This window comes from Gasterosteus aculeatus, chromosome 8 (genome assembly GCF_964276395.1).
Source record: "Gasterosteus aculeatus chromosome 8, fGasAcu3.hap1.1, whole genome shotgun sequence".
NCBI lineage: Eukaryota > Metazoa > Chordata > Actinopteri > Perciformes > Gasterosteidae > Gasterosteus > Gasterosteus aculeatus.
Genome location: NC_135695.1, coordinates 5965429 through 5986197, shown reverse-complemented (window position 1 = coordinate 5986197; position 20769 = coordinate 5965429). Strand labels below are relative to the sequence as shown.

Below are 20769 nucleotides of genomic sequence, written 5' to 3'. Positions count from 1 at the left end.
AGCGATCACAGGCCTCGGCCTCTGAGGGGGATAAAGTGAGGAGGGAGCTGAGGAGCCACTCTGAGAGGGAGTAGGAACACCTGCTGTGATCCGTGGGCACACGGAGGGCATTACTCGAGTTATCGAGTAATGATGAGATCTTATTGATGATCCATGTTAAACAGAAATGATGGATACCACTTAAACGCAGGCATGGAAATGGGTAGAAGGTGTCAAAACTCAATTCCCCTTTTTGCAAGTTCCAAAAGTAGCGTAAAGCCGGTGCAGATGAGGTCTCGCAATGTCGTTTCCTTTTACACAAACAATGTTGCTACTGTATCAGCAGGAACAGGAATTCCTATAGTTAATAGGCGATGTACAAAATCCTCAGCAAGTGTCTTAAAACTGCATTTATTGTTACATTCTTTGCAGCATGAACACCACTAACACCGGAAAAACACCCAATATATTATTTCGTTGTATTCGTCGTGGCTGTCCAGCGCTGCCCTCATGTTTGTGTCCACCTGATGAGCCTGATGAGTCCATCATTCTCTCTCCTTTTAGCTCCAGTTCCCAGCAACATGTCGAATTCTTCAGCTGCTAAATGCTCCAGCTTTCTCCTGCAGATAGTCCCCCACTGTGTCCGTCTGCTGTCCGGTGCAGGCCAGGTGGTGCCCTGTGGGTTCCATGACCAGGTAGTTATCTGATCCTGGAGGGATTTCTGCCTGAGGACGTGCAGCTCTCTCCTTGGTGTCACTAGTTACTGCAGCAGAATGCCATCAGCCTCAGACCCTGCGCTGTCTCCCCTCCTACACAGAAACAGAGACTTTTCCTTGAAACGAGGTCAAACTAGTAGGCGGTCATCTGTAAATCAGATTCCCCTGCTGGAACGGGCGGTTTTAATCGACTCAGCGGAGTGGCAGAGGAGAGGCCGATGTTACGAGGCGGCTGACGAGGGAGTGAAGAACAACAGACGAGAGGAGGGAGAAACTAGGTGAAGAGTAACCGCGGTCACTCTCTTCATCCGTCACACAGCCCGTCAGTGTGAACAATCAGATGTGGAGATATGAAGGATCAAGATGAATACTAGTATTCATCATATCAAATGGAAGACTTGTCCCAGATATTGGATCACGCTTTGAAGCGAATTTTCTCAGCCGTTGCCCATCTGGGGAAGTGATCATGGACCATAAGTAGTTCTCCTGGTGGGTCCAAACATGTCTGCGGTTTTAACCAGGAAGAAATGAAAAAAAAAAAGATGCTCAGCTTCGCACCGTTTCACATTTGTGATCATAAAGTTTGGTTGGGTGTTAAAATGTGAAAACGTGGACTTCATAAAAATGGACTGATGCTCTGGTGCGTCTCACACAGAGTAACGCTCAGAACTTTCCACTTGGGTCTCTGCACCCTGAACTGGCCCTCTGTCTGCTGTGTTGTCAACATTTTCCGTCCTCGTGGCTGAAAGCAATTCGGGCTCTTTTTGCCCCCCGACTTCCTGTGAGAGACGAATGTTTCTCACACAAAAAGCTGCTTTCAAGCAGCACATCCAATAACTGATCATCAACTTTCAACACCGTTCAAACGCTCCTATTGTGGAGTTGAATTATTGATCATTGTCTGAATTGATCCAGAATACATATATACACATTCACGGTTTGGTAATGCTAATTTTGGTGGAATAACTTTCATTCATTCATGAATGTGACACATGAAATACATCATTTAACTGAGCACAGCATAAAACCAATAGAAATACGTGCCAGTCTTCCAATGTTTGTAAGCTTTGAATGAAGTGACTGCGAATGTTTTAGAAACATTTCATTCGTGGCTGAGCAAGATGTGGTTTTATCATGTATGACATATCTGGGAGATGTGGGAAGCAAGAAAAAAAAACCTGAATCTATAAAGGCTTCTGCAGAAATGAATGGGGGGGGGGGGGGGGGGTTACATTGGTTAACCACCAATATATCAGTCTTGCCTGACTGCACATTGGACACCAAAATAGCCTTTAACCAGGATGAGATCATAAGCGACGCAGTGGAACAAACCCTCTCATCATCCCGCCGAGTGCGAGTTGTCAGAGGCGCTGCACATGTACTGCTGTCCACGGCCAAAAAGAAGTATTTGCAGGCACAGAGACAAACAACGTTTGGATGGGGGGGGGTTGTGTCTAAAAAAGACGGGGAAAAAAAGGCATCTAACAAGAAAAATTCCACCAGCTGTGAATGTGAAGTGTTTCTGTGCATGCCGGCCCTCCTTAAAACTCCCAGGAGGTTACAGGAGATAACGCTTCATAAACAAGTGGGAGAATGAGCAGGACAACAGGAAAAGTCCCGCTGAGAGGAGGGGAAACAATCGAGAATGCAAGGATGAAGGGAGGATGAAGGGGAGAGGTGAAGGGAGTAAACTGCTTGGACACACTGGGAGACTTGAACACAAAATTCAGTCGCACAAAGCATTCACACACACACACACACACACACACACACACACGTGGATGCTCGTACATACCGAGGGACGCAGTCATGATGTGACACTCTCTGTCAAGTATCCCGTTATATATTTTCCGGTTTCCTGTTGTAGGGTCACTCCTTTCGCAATCTCCTCCTGCTATGTTTTGCCTCCCCCCGTGACCGGAATCTCCTCCTCTCCTCGTCCCCTTGAAGGTGATCGGAGCCCGCCGGCCTTTTCTTTCAGTGGCCGGATCGTTTCGCCGTCATGCCCCAATTCCTTGCGTCGCCCCCCCCCCCCCTCCCCCAGATTGGAAAGAAAGAAAGAAAGCTCCCCGTTTGGTCCTGGCTTGTTGTGACACAGCTTCACTTCTGGGTTTGTATGGAGGGAGGGAAAAGAGGGAGAGGATTTTTCTTCCCCCTCCCCTCTATGCGTGCATGTCTACATACCCTCCCTCCCTCTTCCTCTCACTGACCACTGAGCATTGTTCCTGCTGGGCCACTTTCACCCAATCAGAATGGACTCCAGTGGTCAGAGGTCATATGTGGCCTTTTATGGACCAGAGAGGAGCCGGAGGTGGTGGTGGTGGTGTTGGTGGTGTTAGGGGGGAGGGGGGAGTCTCTATGGCTTCTCTGTCAAGGCATGTGTGTCCACTCCCACCATCTGCTCACCACAAACACAGAGACAAAGGCATGCAGACACACACACACACAGGCCGTGTCTCCTGGCATGTGTCTGACCACAGATTCCTCCATGAAGCCCTTTGACTGAATTGCGTTGAGGTGGCTGCCGCGCAGCGTGGAGACTGGAAACAGGACGCAGCCGTGAAATCTTTTTAGGATGCGTCGTCTCTCGTTCATCACTGACGACAAATCCAATTATCTGAAGGAGGAGGAGACGTCCCCCCCCCCCCCCCCCCCCCCCCCGTGCTCTCTGCACGCTCCTCTGCACTTTCTCCTGACCTTTGACCCCTGAAGGTTCAAACAGTCAAGTGTTTGTCTGAAGCCTCAGCTACTAACGGAATTCCTCCGGCTGAGAGCTTCTGCGTTTATGGCTGTTTATTTTGATCCGGCCGCAAGTACACAAAGGAAATGTTATTATGTAACGTGTTAGGGCTGCGCTTGGCCTTCACTAGGAAATGAAAGTACACAAGCACAGAGGCAGCAGCAGGGTTTGTCTTTTGGGTGATGGCAACTTAGCAATGGCTTGGAACAGAAATAAAGGCTGCAGGCGTCAGACTGAAAGATGTTGATTTACAATTCCGTCTTGCTGCTTCCGAAGGATTCACTACTATTCAAACCCGATGGAGGAAGGCAGCACTGCAATGGCGTGCTTTCTCAAATGACATGTGTGTCTCACCCAACAGTTTAGTGCATGGGACATTTCTGACTTCAACTTGTGCAACAACTGGGAGAGTTTTACCTAAAATCTCGTTGGGACACATCACCAATCTCTGCAGTTCGCCTCAGCTCTGCAGAGCGCTTCTAGCGGCCCATCGTTTTGATTTCGTCTTCCGTCTCTCCTCAAACAGCCACAGTGATAATAGTTGCAAAAGTCAGACCTAACGCAAAAACGTGATAGCAGGTGAGCAGACGCTTTCCTTTAGCTTTCGATTTGATGATCGACGGATCCAATCTACACCTTTAGTTACTGTTCTCGCTGTGGGCCTTGAACTGTTAGTAAGTAAATGGTAAACGCACTGTACTTCCATACAAAAAAAAATGCAACAATCATGATTCACCCATTCACACACTGATGCCACCTGCCCATCAGGACTCGAACTGTTCAAACATTCACACGCTGGAGCCACGGGAGCAAATTAGGAATCTTGCCCCAGGACCCGTCAACGCAGACCAGTGGAGCCGTGGATCAGACCGGGATCCTCTGATGGAAGGAAAGAAGCGCTGCGCTCGGTCATCCAGGCTGCCGTCCAGCTCTAAGGATGTACTGGAGGTAGACTGTGTGCAACAAATTTGACAAGTTTACAGTTTTAAATTAGTATTGACGTGTTATGTGCTGTGTTGTATAAAGAATATTCTTTTGCCCAGGTGTTTTTAACGTAGTTTGAAATAGTGAAAAGTGCTAATAGAACCAATCTTCTCATTAGCACATTTTTTCGAACAAATGTCAACCAAATCTGTGGTGTTGTTTTGGAGCTACATGCTGCGCACAGTCCTCACTCCCCACATTGCAGAGTAGCCTCGGGTCAGACTGTGATCACCCTAATGACTAACATTAGGTAGGAATAATTTAAATGGGGAATCTGAATTGTTTTCCAGACAATTGTCTGCCTTTAACGTGGGAAACAGGAAACTGTTGTCTGCCTCCTAAAGTGGTGGTGAGCTCCCGCTATTCTGTGTCCTTTGTTAATTCTTCTCTCCGTCCAGTGGGGGAAAATAATCTGATGTGTTTTCTTTACACAAGAAATAATAACTTTCATCGGTTCTCTATCCTGTCTGTTGTGGAAAAGGTGTTTATAACAAACAGGTGTATCTGCCCTTTACAAGAGTGAAGTAATCCGCCTTCAATACAGAGCAAAATGTCACTATTAATATAGTTGTTTGGTTTTGTTAGCAAATAGTTACATTATAGTTACATTATGGTTATAGTAAGTTACAATTATTTGACGTGATAAACTATATTTTCAATCTTAAGATTAGAACTTGACTTGATTGACATCTTAAACATAAACACCCCTTAAATCAGGGGTCTCAAACTCAAATCAGCTGCGGGCCAGATGCAGCCCACTTCAACTGAACGCGGGCCAGACTAGCGTCCGAACGGCATGGTTGACAATAACACAACTTAACACTCACTTTCAAAAGCAGTCATTGAACCCCACCCTGGGGGATCGGTCCGAATGAGACTACAACACTAGTCCTCCTTTAACTCAGCGGGGGAGACCTAAGGTCATGTGACCGTGGAATTCCTTTATAGCCAAACGTGAAGTTACGTGAATCGAAGCTGCGTAGTAATGGACGGAGACGCTCGTCGGTGACGTCAGATGCTTCATGTGTTGTTAGTGTGAGTCGTAAAGGAAAACTTTATTGAACGAGCGATGCTAACGGTTAGTCACATGATCACCTGCGCGAAAGAGGGCAGGAAACTGAATTTCACCCTCCTGCTCTCTGCACCTCGGCCGACACACACGACCCGCCCCCCATGTCAGTCACATGCATGCCACGTTCACTGGACAAGCACACAGTAGGAAACCAGAACATCATAACGTGTCCCACACAGCAGCTGACAGTGGGGTTACAGTATAAAACTTGCGGGCCGCACTAACATTACACTTTCATATTAAGGATGGGGCCACAAAATATCGTCCCGAGGGCCGCAATTGGCCCGCGGGCCGCGAGTTTGAGACCCCTGCCTTAAATGAAGGACCTCGGCTGCTCCTTTTCAGCTGTTAATTTCTTAAGCAGGATCAAATAGCATAGGATGCATTGACTTTTCCCTCATTACTCAATGAAACATACAACTATTTATGAGAGCTTTCTTTTTAGACATTTGTTTTTATTGTCTTTGCACTAAAGTAAAGAAATATGCTATTTAATGTTATTTTCTGCTTCATTATTTTCGTTATTATTAGGTTATTTTAGAGGCTATTTGTGTTCAGAAACCTTTAGCTGAAAGACACTTTTCAGCAGCTGTGTCTCAAAGAGACAGTTTTCTGACACTGCAGTACATTTCTCCTGCAGCTGCGTGGTGCATATCCCCCTCCGGCAGGATGTCCCAGCAACAAAAGACCCTCCCCTCCACTCCCGTTCCCTCTCAGAACAGGAAGTGAGTGGACATCCTGCCCACGGTGGTCTCTTCCTCTGTTACCGTCAACTATTATTAGCGGACATCAAGTATCAGCGGTCCCCTCGTGGGCCGGAGAGGACGTCCCACTCCGTTTTATCAACTCCTCTACGCACTTTTTACCTCAAACCTAAAAATAATAAACAAGACAAGCCACAAACAGAGCCAAACCCACATATCCAGCCAATCGCAGCCAACTGTGTGTCTGTGTGTGTGTGTGTGTGTGTGTGTGTGTGTGTGTGTGTGTGTGTGTGTGTGGGAATACAGGACATTCCAGCCGGCCCTTGAATCCTGTCCGGCAGCAATCAGGAGCTCAAGCGTTTGGCTTTAAGCTGTAGTGATTATGCCGGTCACACACACACACACACACACACACACACTCTCTCTCTCTGTGGGGAGTGTACCTTGTGTCCAGCTGTGTTGCTCCCACTGCCCGCTAGTCGTGAACTGGGAAAACTCTGGGAAATGTTTCACTGGGAAGAGAAAGCGGAAGCTGATAAGTTCCCAAATAACGGACACACCAGCTTGAAGACACATTGGGACATCATCTGTTACCGTAGGGTGTCGGCGGAGACACTGGGAAGCCTGGGGTGGCGGGGACAATGTCAGGGCTGCCTGTATGTCCCCGATAGTCCACGCTGTTGGTTTTGTAGACATTCCCAAGCTTTAAAAAGGAAAACAGGAAACAACAGGAGAAAGAGGCAAAGTGAAAAACATGTTTTTATAACAGGCTAACAAGGCCACACACACACACACACACACACACACACGTCAGCAGACATCAGTCTCATGATCTGTGTGCGGCTACCGTCTCTGTTTTGGTGTAAACAGTTTGGCCATTCATGGCACCCAGTGGGAGTGAGAGCAAGAGCAGAAACATCTAAAGACGGCGAGGAAGATAGAAAGGAAACATCTAGAGATGGAGTTAAGTTACACGACCGTCATCTAAACACAGAAGCTTTAGCTGACTTCAAAGGAATTAATCTTTTTCTTATGTGCAGCACGTGAATTCATCGTTTTTGAAAGGTTCAAGACATCGAGATCACGTTTTGACATAAAGCTAGGGGTCCAAAATGTTGTTTTATCTTCTCTGTGCTTGGTCTCCTGTGTAGCAGCGGAATGCTGTTTGCTCCGGTGAGGTGAGCTGGGACACTGTGTCTACCTGGGATGGTGAGAAGGGGGGGCTGTGGATGGGGGAGCCTCTGAAGCTCTGAGCACCACCCCGCATCCGCCCTGGGGCGTGGAGACCAGCGTAGTCCGTCACATCACTGGCCTGCATCTGCTGCTTCCAGACTAAGATAAGAAGTGTGGGGGGGGGGGGGGGGGGCAGATAAGCAAACAGTCAGACACACAGATTATAATCTGAAACATAATCAGCCAAAGGAATCAGACACCGTCATTCATGTTTTCTATGAAATTTTCCCCAAAATAACGAAACACAGCACAAAACAGCACTGCGCATTGTCAGGGCAGTTAAACGGCATGACGGGGATTCATGTTCAGGGTGTTTGTCTGTGACAAACGCGTCCAACGTCACCGTGGGAAGCTCCTGTCATCAGGTCAGATGCTCTGTGACCAAACGAGACTTCACTGTGACCAGATGGTGGAAGATTGTGGCAAATTGTCAGAAAACATCTGTTGGATGATCTGCATAGTTCTCTTTTTAGTGGAACATTAGGAAAGAATTGAATACTTTACTTATTTATTCACAGACGAATAGCAAGAAGGAGACACTATTTGTCTGCTGGAGAGCACGCGTGAGTGTAAAAGGTTGTTCACAATTCATAAATAATGACAATCCATAATTCATAAATAATGACTTTTAGTTTAAAGCTTTAGTACAAGGAAGTGCAAAATGTTTGCTAAATCCATCACAGCATCTGCAAGTCTTTCTGTTTGTTCTCACGTTTTATACAATCTTAATATGCAAAAAAAACATTTTTAATAAGCAAGTGCCGCTCTGGATCTCCTTCTTCGCTGTTGGTGAATGTGGAAATTGAGAGGAAAGCTTTTTTGGGAGTGTGCATGGTGTTGAAACTCTTGTGGGACTGCGAAAGAGGTAAAAAGCCAAAGCTGTCACAAGGATGTTTAGCTTTTCAGAAAGTAGGTGTGTACAGCTCTTTGTTAATAAGCTAGAGCAAAGAATTTGTAAAAGAAACGATCAAATATTGCGTAAATACAGAGAGGCGTGTGTCATGACCGAGGTCGACCGTCTATGTGACGGCACTCGACCGTTCATATCAACTATAAACAGCATGTGGAACATTATTGTGCTCAAACTCCCGTGCTAATCCCACTGAAACTAATCCGGCTCCTCTTCTCCTCCGCCGGGCCACCTAGTGTTCTTTCTTTTTTACAGTGTCGAGTATCACTTGATACCCGCTGTACTTTTCAGGAGGCCGTTCCCTTTTGAAAACCCTCAACTCCAAATATTAGAGAGGAGGGGGGAGGGTGGGGGGGGGGACACACTGGAGAGTAAAGTGTTGTGTCAAACTTCAAAAGCATTCCTGATCACTTACAAACTCCCGCCTCAAAACCGGGCTTTGAAAAAACACCCGTTTCAAACTGCTGCAGCAACTCGGCGGCGGTGAACTACATTAGCGTTGCTGCTTCAATCGTGCTCTGGGGAAATTATGCATCTCGCTTAACCGCACAGGCTCCATTTTCCTCTGCTGGAATTCCATCGTCGGGAGAAGAGCCAGGAGACGCTTCCATTGACCTGACGCTGCACAATAACACAAGGTCAGAGGTTAAAGCTCAGCACGGGACCGTAACCCTCGCGGGGGCACATGGCCGCAGGTCAGAGATTCAGGAGCTGTCAGGGACGTTCTGCACTTTCGGGGAACTCCCATAAGGACCGGCGGGCCACTCGGGTCGGCTTTGATGGAGCAGCTGCTCCGCATGTGAGAGCCGGGAAGCGATGACATCACCCACACGCCGATGACCCGTGGCGCTCAAAACCCGAAAACGCATCAAGGGGCCGGGGTCGCTGCAGAAATGCGCCTCTTCTTCCCGGCTGCGTCCCAGTGGATGTTAGAAGGACTAAATCTGCCGTACGTGCCAGCAGGGTGACAGGAAACGGTGGCAAAGAGGCAAAGCTGCAGCAGCAATCACCACTGTGACATGTTCAGGTGAAGGTCGAGGCTCGACAATGACTTTCAAAGTCCTAAACTAAAAACTCATTATTCTTCTGCACAGCTAAACACACCTTTCTCCCTCTTTTCACACACGATCGGATCTATATTGAATTCATACTCATTCAACCTTTATTCAAACTCAGAAAGAAATTTGAGTAAAGATCTTATTTACAATTATAGCATCAAATAAAAATGTTAAGAAACAATCGTGGCAAGGAACTAAAATAGGGAACGTAATGTAAGTGAATGAACTCGAACCAGAACTGAAAGTGAAAAGGAAGAAATAAAGAAGGTAAGTTGCCTTGAGGAGTATATGAAGGACATCTTGCCACATTAACACCTTCGTTTTGGTGTTGTTGAGGTAAAAAGTCACACATTTTTGAAATTTGCAGTCTTAGAACTTCTTGTCGTTTAGCAGATCAGAGCAGTATTTTCATCCTTGACAAATGTCCCTTTCCTCGTGCTTTTGTTCATGGCTGTTAAACCCAGACTAAAAGATGTGAATGATAAAATAGATTAATACATTTTAAAATTAATCATTTTTTAAAAAGGTTTAATTGTGCATCATAAAAGTTGAAAGAACTTCAACATCTGCGGTTAAAGCGACGGGCGTGCAGCTGTGAATGATAAACATAAACAAAAGTACATTACCATTTAACCTAAGGCGGAATGATCGGTAAATTATGGTGATGATTGTGGGGAATATTCACAACCTGTTCGATCCAACTCTGCCACGCTTTCATCAAACACTGTGCGCATTAACAAACACACCTTCTGAACTGCAATAAACCCGGGAGTAGATTTCCACTGTCGGGCAGCGCTTCACTACCTCAGTCTGGGTTATAAAGGTTTCTCTGTATGTGCAGGCAGAGATTGGATCCGCCTCTTCAACAGCCACAGAGCTTTGAGCTGAAAGGCCGAATTTTACTATGCTGAGGTCTAGCAGGTGTACAAGGTCCACAAACTGAAGCTGAGGCAGATGGAATTGACAGTAGTTCTACAGGTGTAGATTGGATCGTGGGTGTACCAGATTTCAACCACCCACTCACCCAAAGGAGGAGCTACAGGACAAGTCAGAAGATAATAGTAGTGACAATGACGGCCTGCACAAAATGTCTTGGTCATGCTGCTGTTTACAGTGTGGTGGACTAACCGATCAAGAGGGCCGGACCTAGAGCCGTTCTGCCCGTCTAGACTAGGATTTGGTATCGTTTGAAACGTGGTGTGATGCGTCCTTTGTTTTTCTTCATCGCTGTCTCACCTGACCGATGGCTGTCTCCCTTGGGGCTGAGTCCGTTGGAGTGGAGGGAGGCGGAGCGGGACACCGGCGCGCAGCGGGTGGGAACGGGAACAAAGGTGGGGTCCAAATCCAAAATCAGCCGGTTCAGCTGCTCTATGGACTCGTCGGCATCTGTGTTCAACGACGACAGGTCCTCGTCTTGGCAGGATGGAGCCGAAGCCGCATGGACCGACTGTGCGTTGTGAGTGACGTCGGTGTTTTGTGGGACGCTGTGCGCGCCATCCTCGCTCGCCGGCCCTCTCTGCGCGGCCTCCCTGCTGCTGTGTCCTCGGCGCGGGGTGTTGGGAGCAACCCGAGCCGACGGCCTCGGTTTTCTCAGCCCGTTGTCCAACATCTCTCCCCCAACGTCAACCATCTGCTGTTGGCGAACCCAGGAGTGCGTGGAGTACTCGGCGTGGGCCGATCTCTCAGTTTGGGGCAGGTTGTCGGAGGGGAGGGAGCCGATGCCGCTCGAGCTCGGCATGTCGGAAGCAGGAGGTGCCACGCCATCCACGTCGTCCTCATCATCTAGTATGTCAGTCTCCCTCTCGCCGGACGAGGCCTCGCCGTTGACGGCGTGTCCCAGCTCAGATTCACCCCCGGTCGTCTCCCCCTCCCATCCGCAGGAAGCAGCAAGGTCAGTCATGACCTCCACAGGAGGCTGAGCGATCTCAAAGTCCAACCCGGAGAGCAGCTTCCCGGCCTGGGTGAACTTGTCCCGCGCCGGCCCCCTGCTCTGTCCGACTCCGCCCCGCCCCTGAGAGGCGACAGACAGGCCGGAGTCACTGCTGACCGATGGAGCTTGGTCACTGCAGACGGGGCTGCTGGTGGCCAGGCGGAACGAGGCTCCTTCCTCGCTACTCGTCTTCCTCACTTTGGCAAACCAACTCCCATTTCCAGGGCCGAGCGTGTGAGGTGGAGCTGTGAAGACAACATTTCAGAGGTTTACGTGTGAAAAGCAGACGGGAAGGTGACCTCTTACAAGCAAGAGTGTCGCTTTCATGTCACAAGTGAGGAGGACATGATGACATCAGTCTTCACCTGCAAAAATAACCCAGCCGAGGCCCTTTCCTATTTAATTATATTAGTACAGTATTATTATATTCAAAATGTTCACATGGAACATCAATTAGGGCTTCAAATGTATATGTGCGTATGTGCTATTACTGCATATGATTCACTGTGACACACAAACACAACACCTGTCGCAGCCATCACTCCAGACACACTCCATGTCGATAACACAGAGGCCCTTTGTGCGCGCTGGCGGATGCGTGCGTGCTAAGTTGTGTGTATGTGTGTGAGCGGGTGTGTGTCATGGAAAGGACTAGTTCGTCACAGACGTGTACCTGAGGCCAGATGGGGCAGATTGTACACACAAACACAAACACACGCGGGCACACGTTTGTTTTTTCCGGCGTGTGTCTTACAGCAAGTTGGAAATGTACTGAAGCTGGGAAAATCAATCGATTAATCAATCGGTCGATTCAAATTAAACAAATCCAATTAACAAGCTGTTGGTTTGTTTCACCCTTTACGTTTTTATTTCATGCAGCACCTTCCCTTCTGCTTGCTTTATAATTTGTTCTAATAAGATAGTAAACTAAATACATTCGGCTTCTAAAGCTAATTTGCATTGTGAATGTAGCAGACGCGCGTTAGATGGAAACAAGATGCTCTTTTCTTGACAAAGCTCGTCACGTCCAAATGAGACTGCGTTGTACGGTGACTGTAACAATACACGCAGAGCTGCATGAGCACAGCCTCTTAAGACCGGAGACAATAAATCTCAAATAGCACACGTGGTAAAACCTCACAGCTGCTCTGGGAGATTTCTCGCACACAGATGCACAGAATAGTACATTCACACGCTGGTAAACACACACTGTGTAACTCTCACCATGCTTCAGTAGAAAATGCCCAAAAAGCAGCTCACCTACTCACCAGCAGTCTGCCAGTGAACTTTCACTGTTCCCACTGAGGGCTAGAAACAGGATGGAAATGCTTTCCGAAAAAGCTCCCTTCGGAGTCAGAGAAAGAGGAAAAGAGAAACAGATGACAAGCTGAAAGAGACGGCAAGGACAAGGACGGAATGAGGATGAGGAGACGGGCGGAGAAAGAAAAGGAGGCTGAAAAAGATTCAGACCAGCTTAGTTGAAGTTGCTCCTCGGCTGTCGTCCTCTCAGGCTGCTACAGGAAGACAAGAAAAGAACATTCCTTCTCTTAAGGTGCTAACAGCCCCCCAGTGTCCCCCTCTCTCTCTCTCTTTCCCCTCTCTCGTGTCCTTACTTCCTCGTCTGCTCCGTTCCTACACTTCAAATCCCCGCCTTCACGGTGACTACAGAATTACCCTCGCTTTGCCTCATCCCTCCTCCTCCGACCCCCTCCCCCCCCCTCCCTCCCCTGCATCCTGCCCCGGCTGAAACAGGTAGGTAACGCTGTGCAGAGAGTGCGCCCTCATGCATTTTCATGTGCTATGGAGGAAAGCGGTAGAAGACACTGGGGTGGATCATTCACCGGGCGGCCCACAGGTGGAGGAGTGTGTGCGGCACGCACAATGCACTTTCAGGGGAAGGAAACACAAAGCACAGGGACCTTGAGCTGGCCAAACATGGAGAGGGCAATGTAAACATGGGGGCGGGCTCCGGAGAGACTAGTGTGCAGAAGGGGGAAGGGGCCAGATTGGACAAATTGCAACCTGCAACTTGAACATGAGAGCCACACGCTTCAGTTGGAAGACCAAATAAAAGGGGAATAGGAGATAAGGAGAGTAAAAGGAGGGGGGGCAGATGGAGTGATACGAGTAGTGGAGGAGAGGGCTGTTTGTGGGCTGTGAGGGTAAAATAGAACCACCTGGGGTTGAAACCAACATTCTTGCGACTGGCGTTGCTAACTAGCTGGCACGCTCATTATGCTCGTGTGCATGCGTGTGTGTTGGTGGTTGGAGGTAATGGCCAAGAGCCGGTGTGTAAATGTGCGTTAACGTGCCACTTTTCTGCTTTTCTCCCCCCCAGTGATCGGTCCATCTAAATTACATGCCTTGGCATAAAACAGCTGGAACTCAAAACCTCAACGGACCCTTTAAGTGATTCTTCCAGCTGTCTGGATTAGTGGTTTTGTGCCGGTGTTTTTCTGTGTGCGAACCATTTATTCCAAGTGAATGGAAACTGTTTGGCAAACAGCCGCCTCCAAACACAAGGGTCTGGTCCGGTCTGGCCGAGTGTAGAAAAAGAGCCATCGCAACCACAACAGTTGTGGACTGTCACTCGGCCAAGAGCCTAAACAGCCCATCCGAGGTTGGATCTGCATCCACAGGGGGATACGACCTCTGGAGGGCAGCCAGAGATACATTAACGGATTTATTTTTACCACTTTGGGGGGGAAAACAGTGACCGCCAGATGGTTTAAAAGACGGGGCCATCTCCGAAGCCGTCATTGGAAACTGTTGGGAAAAGGGCCGGCACTTTCAAGAAATACTTGGCAGGTGACTGGATGGACCGTCTGTCAAGTTCTTGCCTAAGTGAATAGGGCAGAGTTGGTTCTCTGCTCTTCGTTCAGTGGAGAAATGCTCACCAGCTCACCATTGATTGATAGTGCGACATCTAAGCTCTTCAGAAACCACCATTGTTCTTTTAAACATATAACAAATGTATAAGAACGACTTTAAAGAAATATACCTGTGATTTTGCATGGTTGAACCCATTTATTGTAAATCAATTCTGGTTAAAGCAGTGTTTATCCCTCCGGCCCACAACTTTACTTGATTCCCCTCTCTTACAGCTTTTTTTCCGGCGTCAACAGAATAGAGCATTGATTATTTAAAGAACCAGACATGTTGGACAGTAGTTGTTGAAAGCCAAATTGTTTGTTGTGAAGGAGGTACAACTTCTAAAGGTCAAAACTTGGCATTGTTGCCTCCCTAAGAATGCAATGGAAACTGAATGAAGGTCACAATTACAAGAGCAGAGCCCACACGTCCATCTATCTCTCATATTGTGCTTTGGTGTTGAACCCTGTCTAATAACTAAGCCAAAGACGCAACGGGAATCGAGAACTGGAGGAGAAAGTGAAAGAAATAAAAGGTGTTATCTCGTGAAAAAGATTAAAATGCACCTCACCTGTCTCAGGAGGAGACGTGTCTCGATATGAATCTCGTCTGACCAAAGGGTCTAAGGTGTCATAGTCCACGGTCACACAGCGCCCGTTGCTCCACAGCTCTCTGCCTGCACATGGAAATGACAAACAGACCAGCAGAAAAAGAGGCAGTCCTGGTCAGAGTCAGTTAAACAGCAACAGCTCGCTCACACGCACACACACACACACACACACACACACACACACACACACACTAGTTGATACCAGTTCTCTTTCAAGTTATGTTTAGGAAATAGTGTGTGCTTAGTAGTGTCACTGTCTGTGTGTGTCCTTTTTCCTCTCCGCCTCTGTGTTTTAGCTCGTACAGTATCTCCGCTCAGAATTCCTGTCCGATGTGTGTGTGTGATAACTCCTCATATTGCTTCCTGTTGAGAGGCGAGGTGTGTGGTTGTGTGTGGTTGTGTGTGGTTGTGTGTGGCTGTGAGCGCTTGGTGGCAGTTTGGCGGTAATGCCCTCCTCTCGGTGTCCAACACTGCCCCCACCTGGGTGACACTTTGTTGAAACTTGATAGTGATGTTATTCCTTCATGAGTAGTGAGCGAGTGAGTGAGTGTTGTGTTTTAAACTGAGTCATCGATGTCTCTTCTGCTTGAATTAGAAGAACGGTGCAGCCTTTGTTCATCTGCAGCACATGCAGCCAAAACAGTGTGTCTGTGTGAACGCGTGTGCATGTGTGCATGTGTGAGCGTGTTCTGATTTTCCAGATGTTTGGATGTGTCAGTTTGAGCAAGGTTTACTAACGACAACATGACCGATGACTTTCCCCTCATTAAATACTGGATAACTGTACTTTTTGGGGGACTCAACGAGTTATTCTTTAAAAAGAATGATGTATAAAACACATATAACTCCTGTGTTGGACTGGTGCCAGCAATACATGTGTTTCTTTTAAGGGGCCCAAGTGGTTGAGAACCAAACAGTTTGTGTGTTAATTCTTTGCCTCTCATTGTTTTTTGACTTTCTCAGGGTGCCGTAAGTGTTGAAGGCTCAGTTCACTTAAATTCTAAAAAGACATATGTGTTTGTACCTAAGTAGAAACATGTACTAATTCTGGCTAAAAGCAGAAGCGTTTCTTCCTCCAATCCGTGCGGACTAGAAAGTACCGGGACTTAGAATAGTTCTAAATGGCAAAGTTTCTGAACCCCATTTAAATAGCAGAACTACGGATTTTCCATTCAATTTGGTTCACACTGTCCCCAGAGGATGAATCATAATGGCTTCCCTGACTTTTCCTCCAGCGCCACCTTGAGGCTCACATTTTGATCCAATACTTTGATTGATGACTAAATACCTGCAACACCAATTCTCATCAGCCTCAGCCGTCCTTCAGGTGTCATTGTAATTAGTAAATGCACAGATGGTACCGGTTCGTACTTTGTCGTATCTGCCGGGGCCTTTAGTTTACTACAAGTTTCAGAAGAAATGTACCTGTAATCTTTTCAGGGCTGTCAGAGAGCAACAGCTCCACTTTTCCATCTTCTGGGAACCGAGCATCTGGAATAATAGCAGATGGGACAGACTGGAAAGTTAACTTTGCACACTGGAGATAGTTCCAGCTGATAGAGGGTCCAAGGTTAGTTCTGATTGGTGGTGTTTACATTGGAGGACGACTGAATGATTTGCCAGTTACTGATTGATATGGATATCATTTGATAGCGCCTGAAACACCAGTTAGCAATGGGCAGGTTATAAATACCTTCATCGGCACAGTCGAGGTCGGCCTTGCAGAAAGTAAGGTTGTTTCCTACTACGAGACCCGTATGAAACTGGAGACGGAAGACGACCTGGCGGCTGGCTGACTGGCTGTTTTTATCATAACAAACCACCTAAAATCAGACAGAAGATGTACGGACAGTAGCATCAAGTAGACGCAGAATTAATAATCACTTTCAAAGAATTTGAAAGAGATTCTCATTTTCCCTAAAATGATCAAATTACCAATTCATGGCATAACATTGGGAATTTCTTTGTAAACTACATGTCTGTAAAAAATAAAGTGCCACCCGAAAGCTAAACACTGCAGTAGAAATCGATACCATAACCCTACATGATTAAACATTCGCGCTCACCATGATGTCCCCTTTGAGCAGCTGAGCTGGCTGCAGCACAAAGTAGAGGCGGTCCGTCTGGGCTGCATTGACACGGCTGAGGTACATACAAACATGCATTACTCTATTCTGAATAACATCCGGCCATGATAAGTGGTTACAATGTGATTGGGTGGTTTCTTACTAGACTGCTGACGTGCAAACAGCTTGTAGACTCTGGTAGACTCTCAGGAAGAGACAACATGCTGGGAAAAGGAAGACCTTCATCACAACAAATGCTATTTGTTTGCAAAAGAAATGTTCAGCATTGTTCAGGAAGCATAAAGCAAAGCTGTTGACTCAAGGCTTGAGACTTTGACTCGATTTAGACGACTTTTTGGACGTTACGTCTTTTGGCCTTTTTCTTTATTCTTCCTCATTGGAGATGAAAAGGAGTGTACTTTGTGCTTTTTGCAACGACTAGAGACCGCTATTCATCGACTTCGCCTCTTCCTATTAATATCAGACATCCGCTTACCTCCATCTGGTCTTATTTTAGGAAGCCGGTGAAGAACAACACACAGGAGGAAAGACGGCGAGGGAGACATCCTGAGTCCGCCCTTTAACATGCTTCCCAGCATCCACACATACCTAGAGAGCACAGAGAGACGCATTCATGCTGTTAACCCAACACAAGTCTCCCAAATCGCTTTGTGACTGGACAATAGTGTGGTTGTTGAAGTATGTTCTTCGAGCCAGTCTCCTTGTTTCACATCCTTGTTGTTGCTTTGTTTCTACCAACTATTTCAAAAGAGGATAAATCAGCTGATTAAAGGCAGTGCGCGCGGAGGTCAACAGTCGCAGCAGATTCCTCGGCCTACACAAAAGATCAGAGGCTAAGACCTTTGACCCGCAAGCGGTCCTGCTCCAACGAGCCTGTTCTTACCGTTTTTGCGAGGGGGTCATCAGAGCTGACAGTTTGTCGTTGTAGAACCTCCTCATGGCAAAATGGTCGAGAGAAAGTTCTGCACTGAGAGAGAGGCATATATTCAGACGGTGATGCATTTCACATTGGAAGTACATGATATCATATCTAACCATGCAGATATTGGATTTTTATGTGCCCCCGGTTTGGAGATATTCATTGATGAAGATCACGTGAGGTGATCGAAAGCTTTAGAACCAACTAAACTGATCTTCTCAACCACAAAATCATCCTGGTTCACAGCAATAAATGTGTCAGCTGGAATCAGAGAGCGGGGGGATTTGTGTGTGTTATGCAAGCAGCAGCTTCTGTAGCCTGAGCGAATGTCCCTGAGAGGGCCACAGGTCTGGCAGGCTCCCTTCTTAAGGCCTCCACACGCACACGCCCAAAGTTTTATAGCGTTTTTCCACAGTAGTGCTCTCCAAGACCTGTAAACTCACTTTAATGCCTAAAGTTAGCGATGATTCCCTTCAGGGAGTTCAAATATTCCCTTTCCAAAAAATATTATTTAAAAAATATTATCCAGAATAACAATAGAGAACAAGTATGATGCTTTGGACATTTTAAAGTGTAACCTACAATGCGTACAAGATATAATTTGCCGCTTATGTTTTAAGCTGCAAGCAGAATCCCACAATAGACAAAAAAAAAAAGATCTGTTTGACTTGAGACCGGCAGAAGAAAACTATTAATTCTTTTTTTGTGATTTTTGTCAGATTTACAGTCGTTCACAAACCTTTGCATAGCTGCACTCACTCACAAAAGCACAGAGAGCGACAATGGTCCCAATCACATGTTTCTCAACAGTGAGTCAACCACACCAACAGTGCAGAAAGAACTCAAACTAACCTTTACCTTCATCCCATTAATACATGCGTAACAGAGGATGTTAACTTTTAAACACTGAAATGGAAAACATGCAGCCACATTAAACACAAAGGCTGTAATGTTCACTGTAAACACTTTCCACATTCAAAATATGTTGTGTCTTCTAGACGCACACTTCGCCATGCAGGTAAATTAAGATTAAATAAATCAACTAGTGTCCAACGGCAACAGGATCCCTGCCCGAAAATCAAATAACAGCCTCGTTCTTAGTCCATCAATCATCCGGTCGGCTCCTGCCCCTCGGCTGTTGGAGGCATTAAGTAGCCTCCGTTCTCTTATTCTGGCAGCTCTCTTTCATCTGCAAATACTGTAGGTCCAACAATAAACTATTAACAAACCGGTCCGCATTTACAATTGAAACATAATGGAAATGATTACGCTGTTCTCCAACTAGCCGGCAAACAGCGGCGATCATTACAAACTACATATCCAACAAACTAGCATCTTTAAGTACTGGTGGTTGTACATTGTCATAAATTTCCATTGTTTTTTCAAAAAATTCAAGTTCAATTTGTATCCGCCGTTCCATTCCAATCAATTCACACGGCATCAGTGTTACCTGGCTGACATGTTGCAGATGTGGATGTAAGAAGCCACCAGAACTCCGAGACGGCCTTTACACCCCTGCGGAGGGCAATCAGAATAAATAAACGTTTTCACAGTTCGAGTGATTGATTCGAAGTGCACGTCAGTGTCGGTGTGTGCAGAGGAACCAGCGACGTTTACCCTGCAGTGTAACACCAGGACGTGCTTCGGATGTGTTTGCAGCCAGTCCCTCATCGTCGTGCACGCGCTAAAGATCTGGTCCAGGTCAGGGGCCAGGAGCTCCACCCAACCGGTGTCCAGAACCTGACAGACACACACACACATTTACACTTTGCATTTAGCTAACGCCTTCAATCAAAGTGTGCAGAACCAGAACAACAAGAGTCGAGTGCTAATAAAGTGCTTACTAGTTCATCATATTACCACAAAAATCAGAACTTGGAAGTGTCATCGTTACCTTGTGGTTCATGTGTGTGAGGGTTTGGGTTTTTTGTGAGAGGTTGACGAGCTGAAGGAGCGAGGACACATTATTTTCATGATTTTCTGGGAGCGAAACTGGACAAATTGCAGGACATGCATGTGGTTTATTTCCAGCTCGGTGTGTTCGGGCTCACCATGTAGTGATGTCCGTGCTTGGACCGCAACAGGAAAATGATCTCCTGCAGGTTCTGCAGGTAGATCTTCTCTGGACATCCAGGGGGGCAGACTATGGTGATGATGCGTTCCGTGATGTAAGTCAGATCGATTCTCTGCTGTTCTTCCATGACTGATCTCGGTCATGTGGTCGGCCTACACAGAATGACATGCAGAGTGTGTGAGAATGAAAGTCATGGACATGTTTGGGGAAGTGAGAATTCCCTCTTTAGATCAGCAGAGGTTTGCAGTGTGTTTTTCTGAGGTTTTTGTCAAATCAGCGAGAGTTCCAAGTAGACCGAATGTTTTTTGCGTCCACAGATAGTTTCTGCCGTTCAGCCTTAATAATCCTTAAATCCTTTTAAGGGATGTGATTCTAAATTGGTGGGGTCAAAGTCAAAATAACGAGGAACTAAACAAAAGGCTGATCTTCTTTGAGGCTTGTGACCGGATCAGAGGCGGCGATGAGTCACAAAGAAACACCATATAATCTCATCACTCATCTTCAACTAAATCCACAAACCCTGATGAGAAAAACCATAAACTTAGAATGAGTTATTCACGTGATGAATCTTTTACAATGGTTAGTTTGTTTTTACAATTATTGAGTTGGTGGTTGTATCATTCAAAAGAAGAGAAAGGCTTTCTTTCGAAAGTGATTCATCAATTCACTTTTGTGTGACTCCTACAACGAACTTCTGCGCGTTTACTCGTTGCAGTGTTATTATCTGTGATTAGGTTGAAGGAGCTGTAAAGACTTATAAGTCCTTAAAACTGTTTATCAAAGGCAGTGCTGACGACAGCGTTACAAGTCGAGACATATTTCATCCTGTTCAAATTTGGTGAAAAGCTGAATTTTACTCTATATATTTACTCATCTATTAAG

The 20769-nt window shown here is 46.5% G+C and overlaps 1 protein-coding gene across 3 annotated transcripts in view; it reads right to left on the bottom strand.

The window, feature by feature from the left end:
• tns3.2 (tensin 3, tandem duplicate 2) overlaps positions 1–20769 on the bottom strand; it is a 32211-nt gene that overhangs the window by 9165 nt on the left and 2277 nt on the right. For 2 of the 3 annotated variants that reach the window (XM_078107874.1, XM_078107876.1), the window contains exons 2-16: positions 19865–20039; positions 19708–19758; positions 19431–19553; positions 19264–19328; positions 17778–17861; positions 17370–17482; positions 17037–17097; positions 16874–16949; positions 16501–16630; positions 16233–16298; positions 14769–14873; positions 10633–11571; positions 7397–7527; positions 6790–6898; positions 6639–6707 (exon numbers count right to left, since the gene is read on the bottom strand). In XM_078107874.1, the coding sequence (XP_077964000.1) occupies positions 6639–6707; positions 6790–6898; positions 7397–7527; positions 10633–11571; positions 14769–14873; positions 16233–16298; positions 16501–16630; positions 16874–16949; positions 17037–17097; positions 17370–17482; positions 17778–17861; positions 19264–19328; positions 19431–19553; positions 19708–19758; positions 19865–20014 (2272 nt within the window). In that variant the 5' untranslated portion in view covers positions 20015–20039. The remainder of the gene's footprint in view (positions 1–6638; positions 6708–6789; positions 6899–7396; positions 7528–10632; positions 11572–14768; positions 14874–16232; positions 16299–16500; positions 16631–16873; positions 16950–17036; positions 17098–17369; positions 17483–17777; positions 17862–19263; positions 19329–19430; positions 19554–19707; positions 19759–19864; positions 20040–20769) is intronic. The other variant, XM_078107877.1, reaches the window with a different exon arrangement.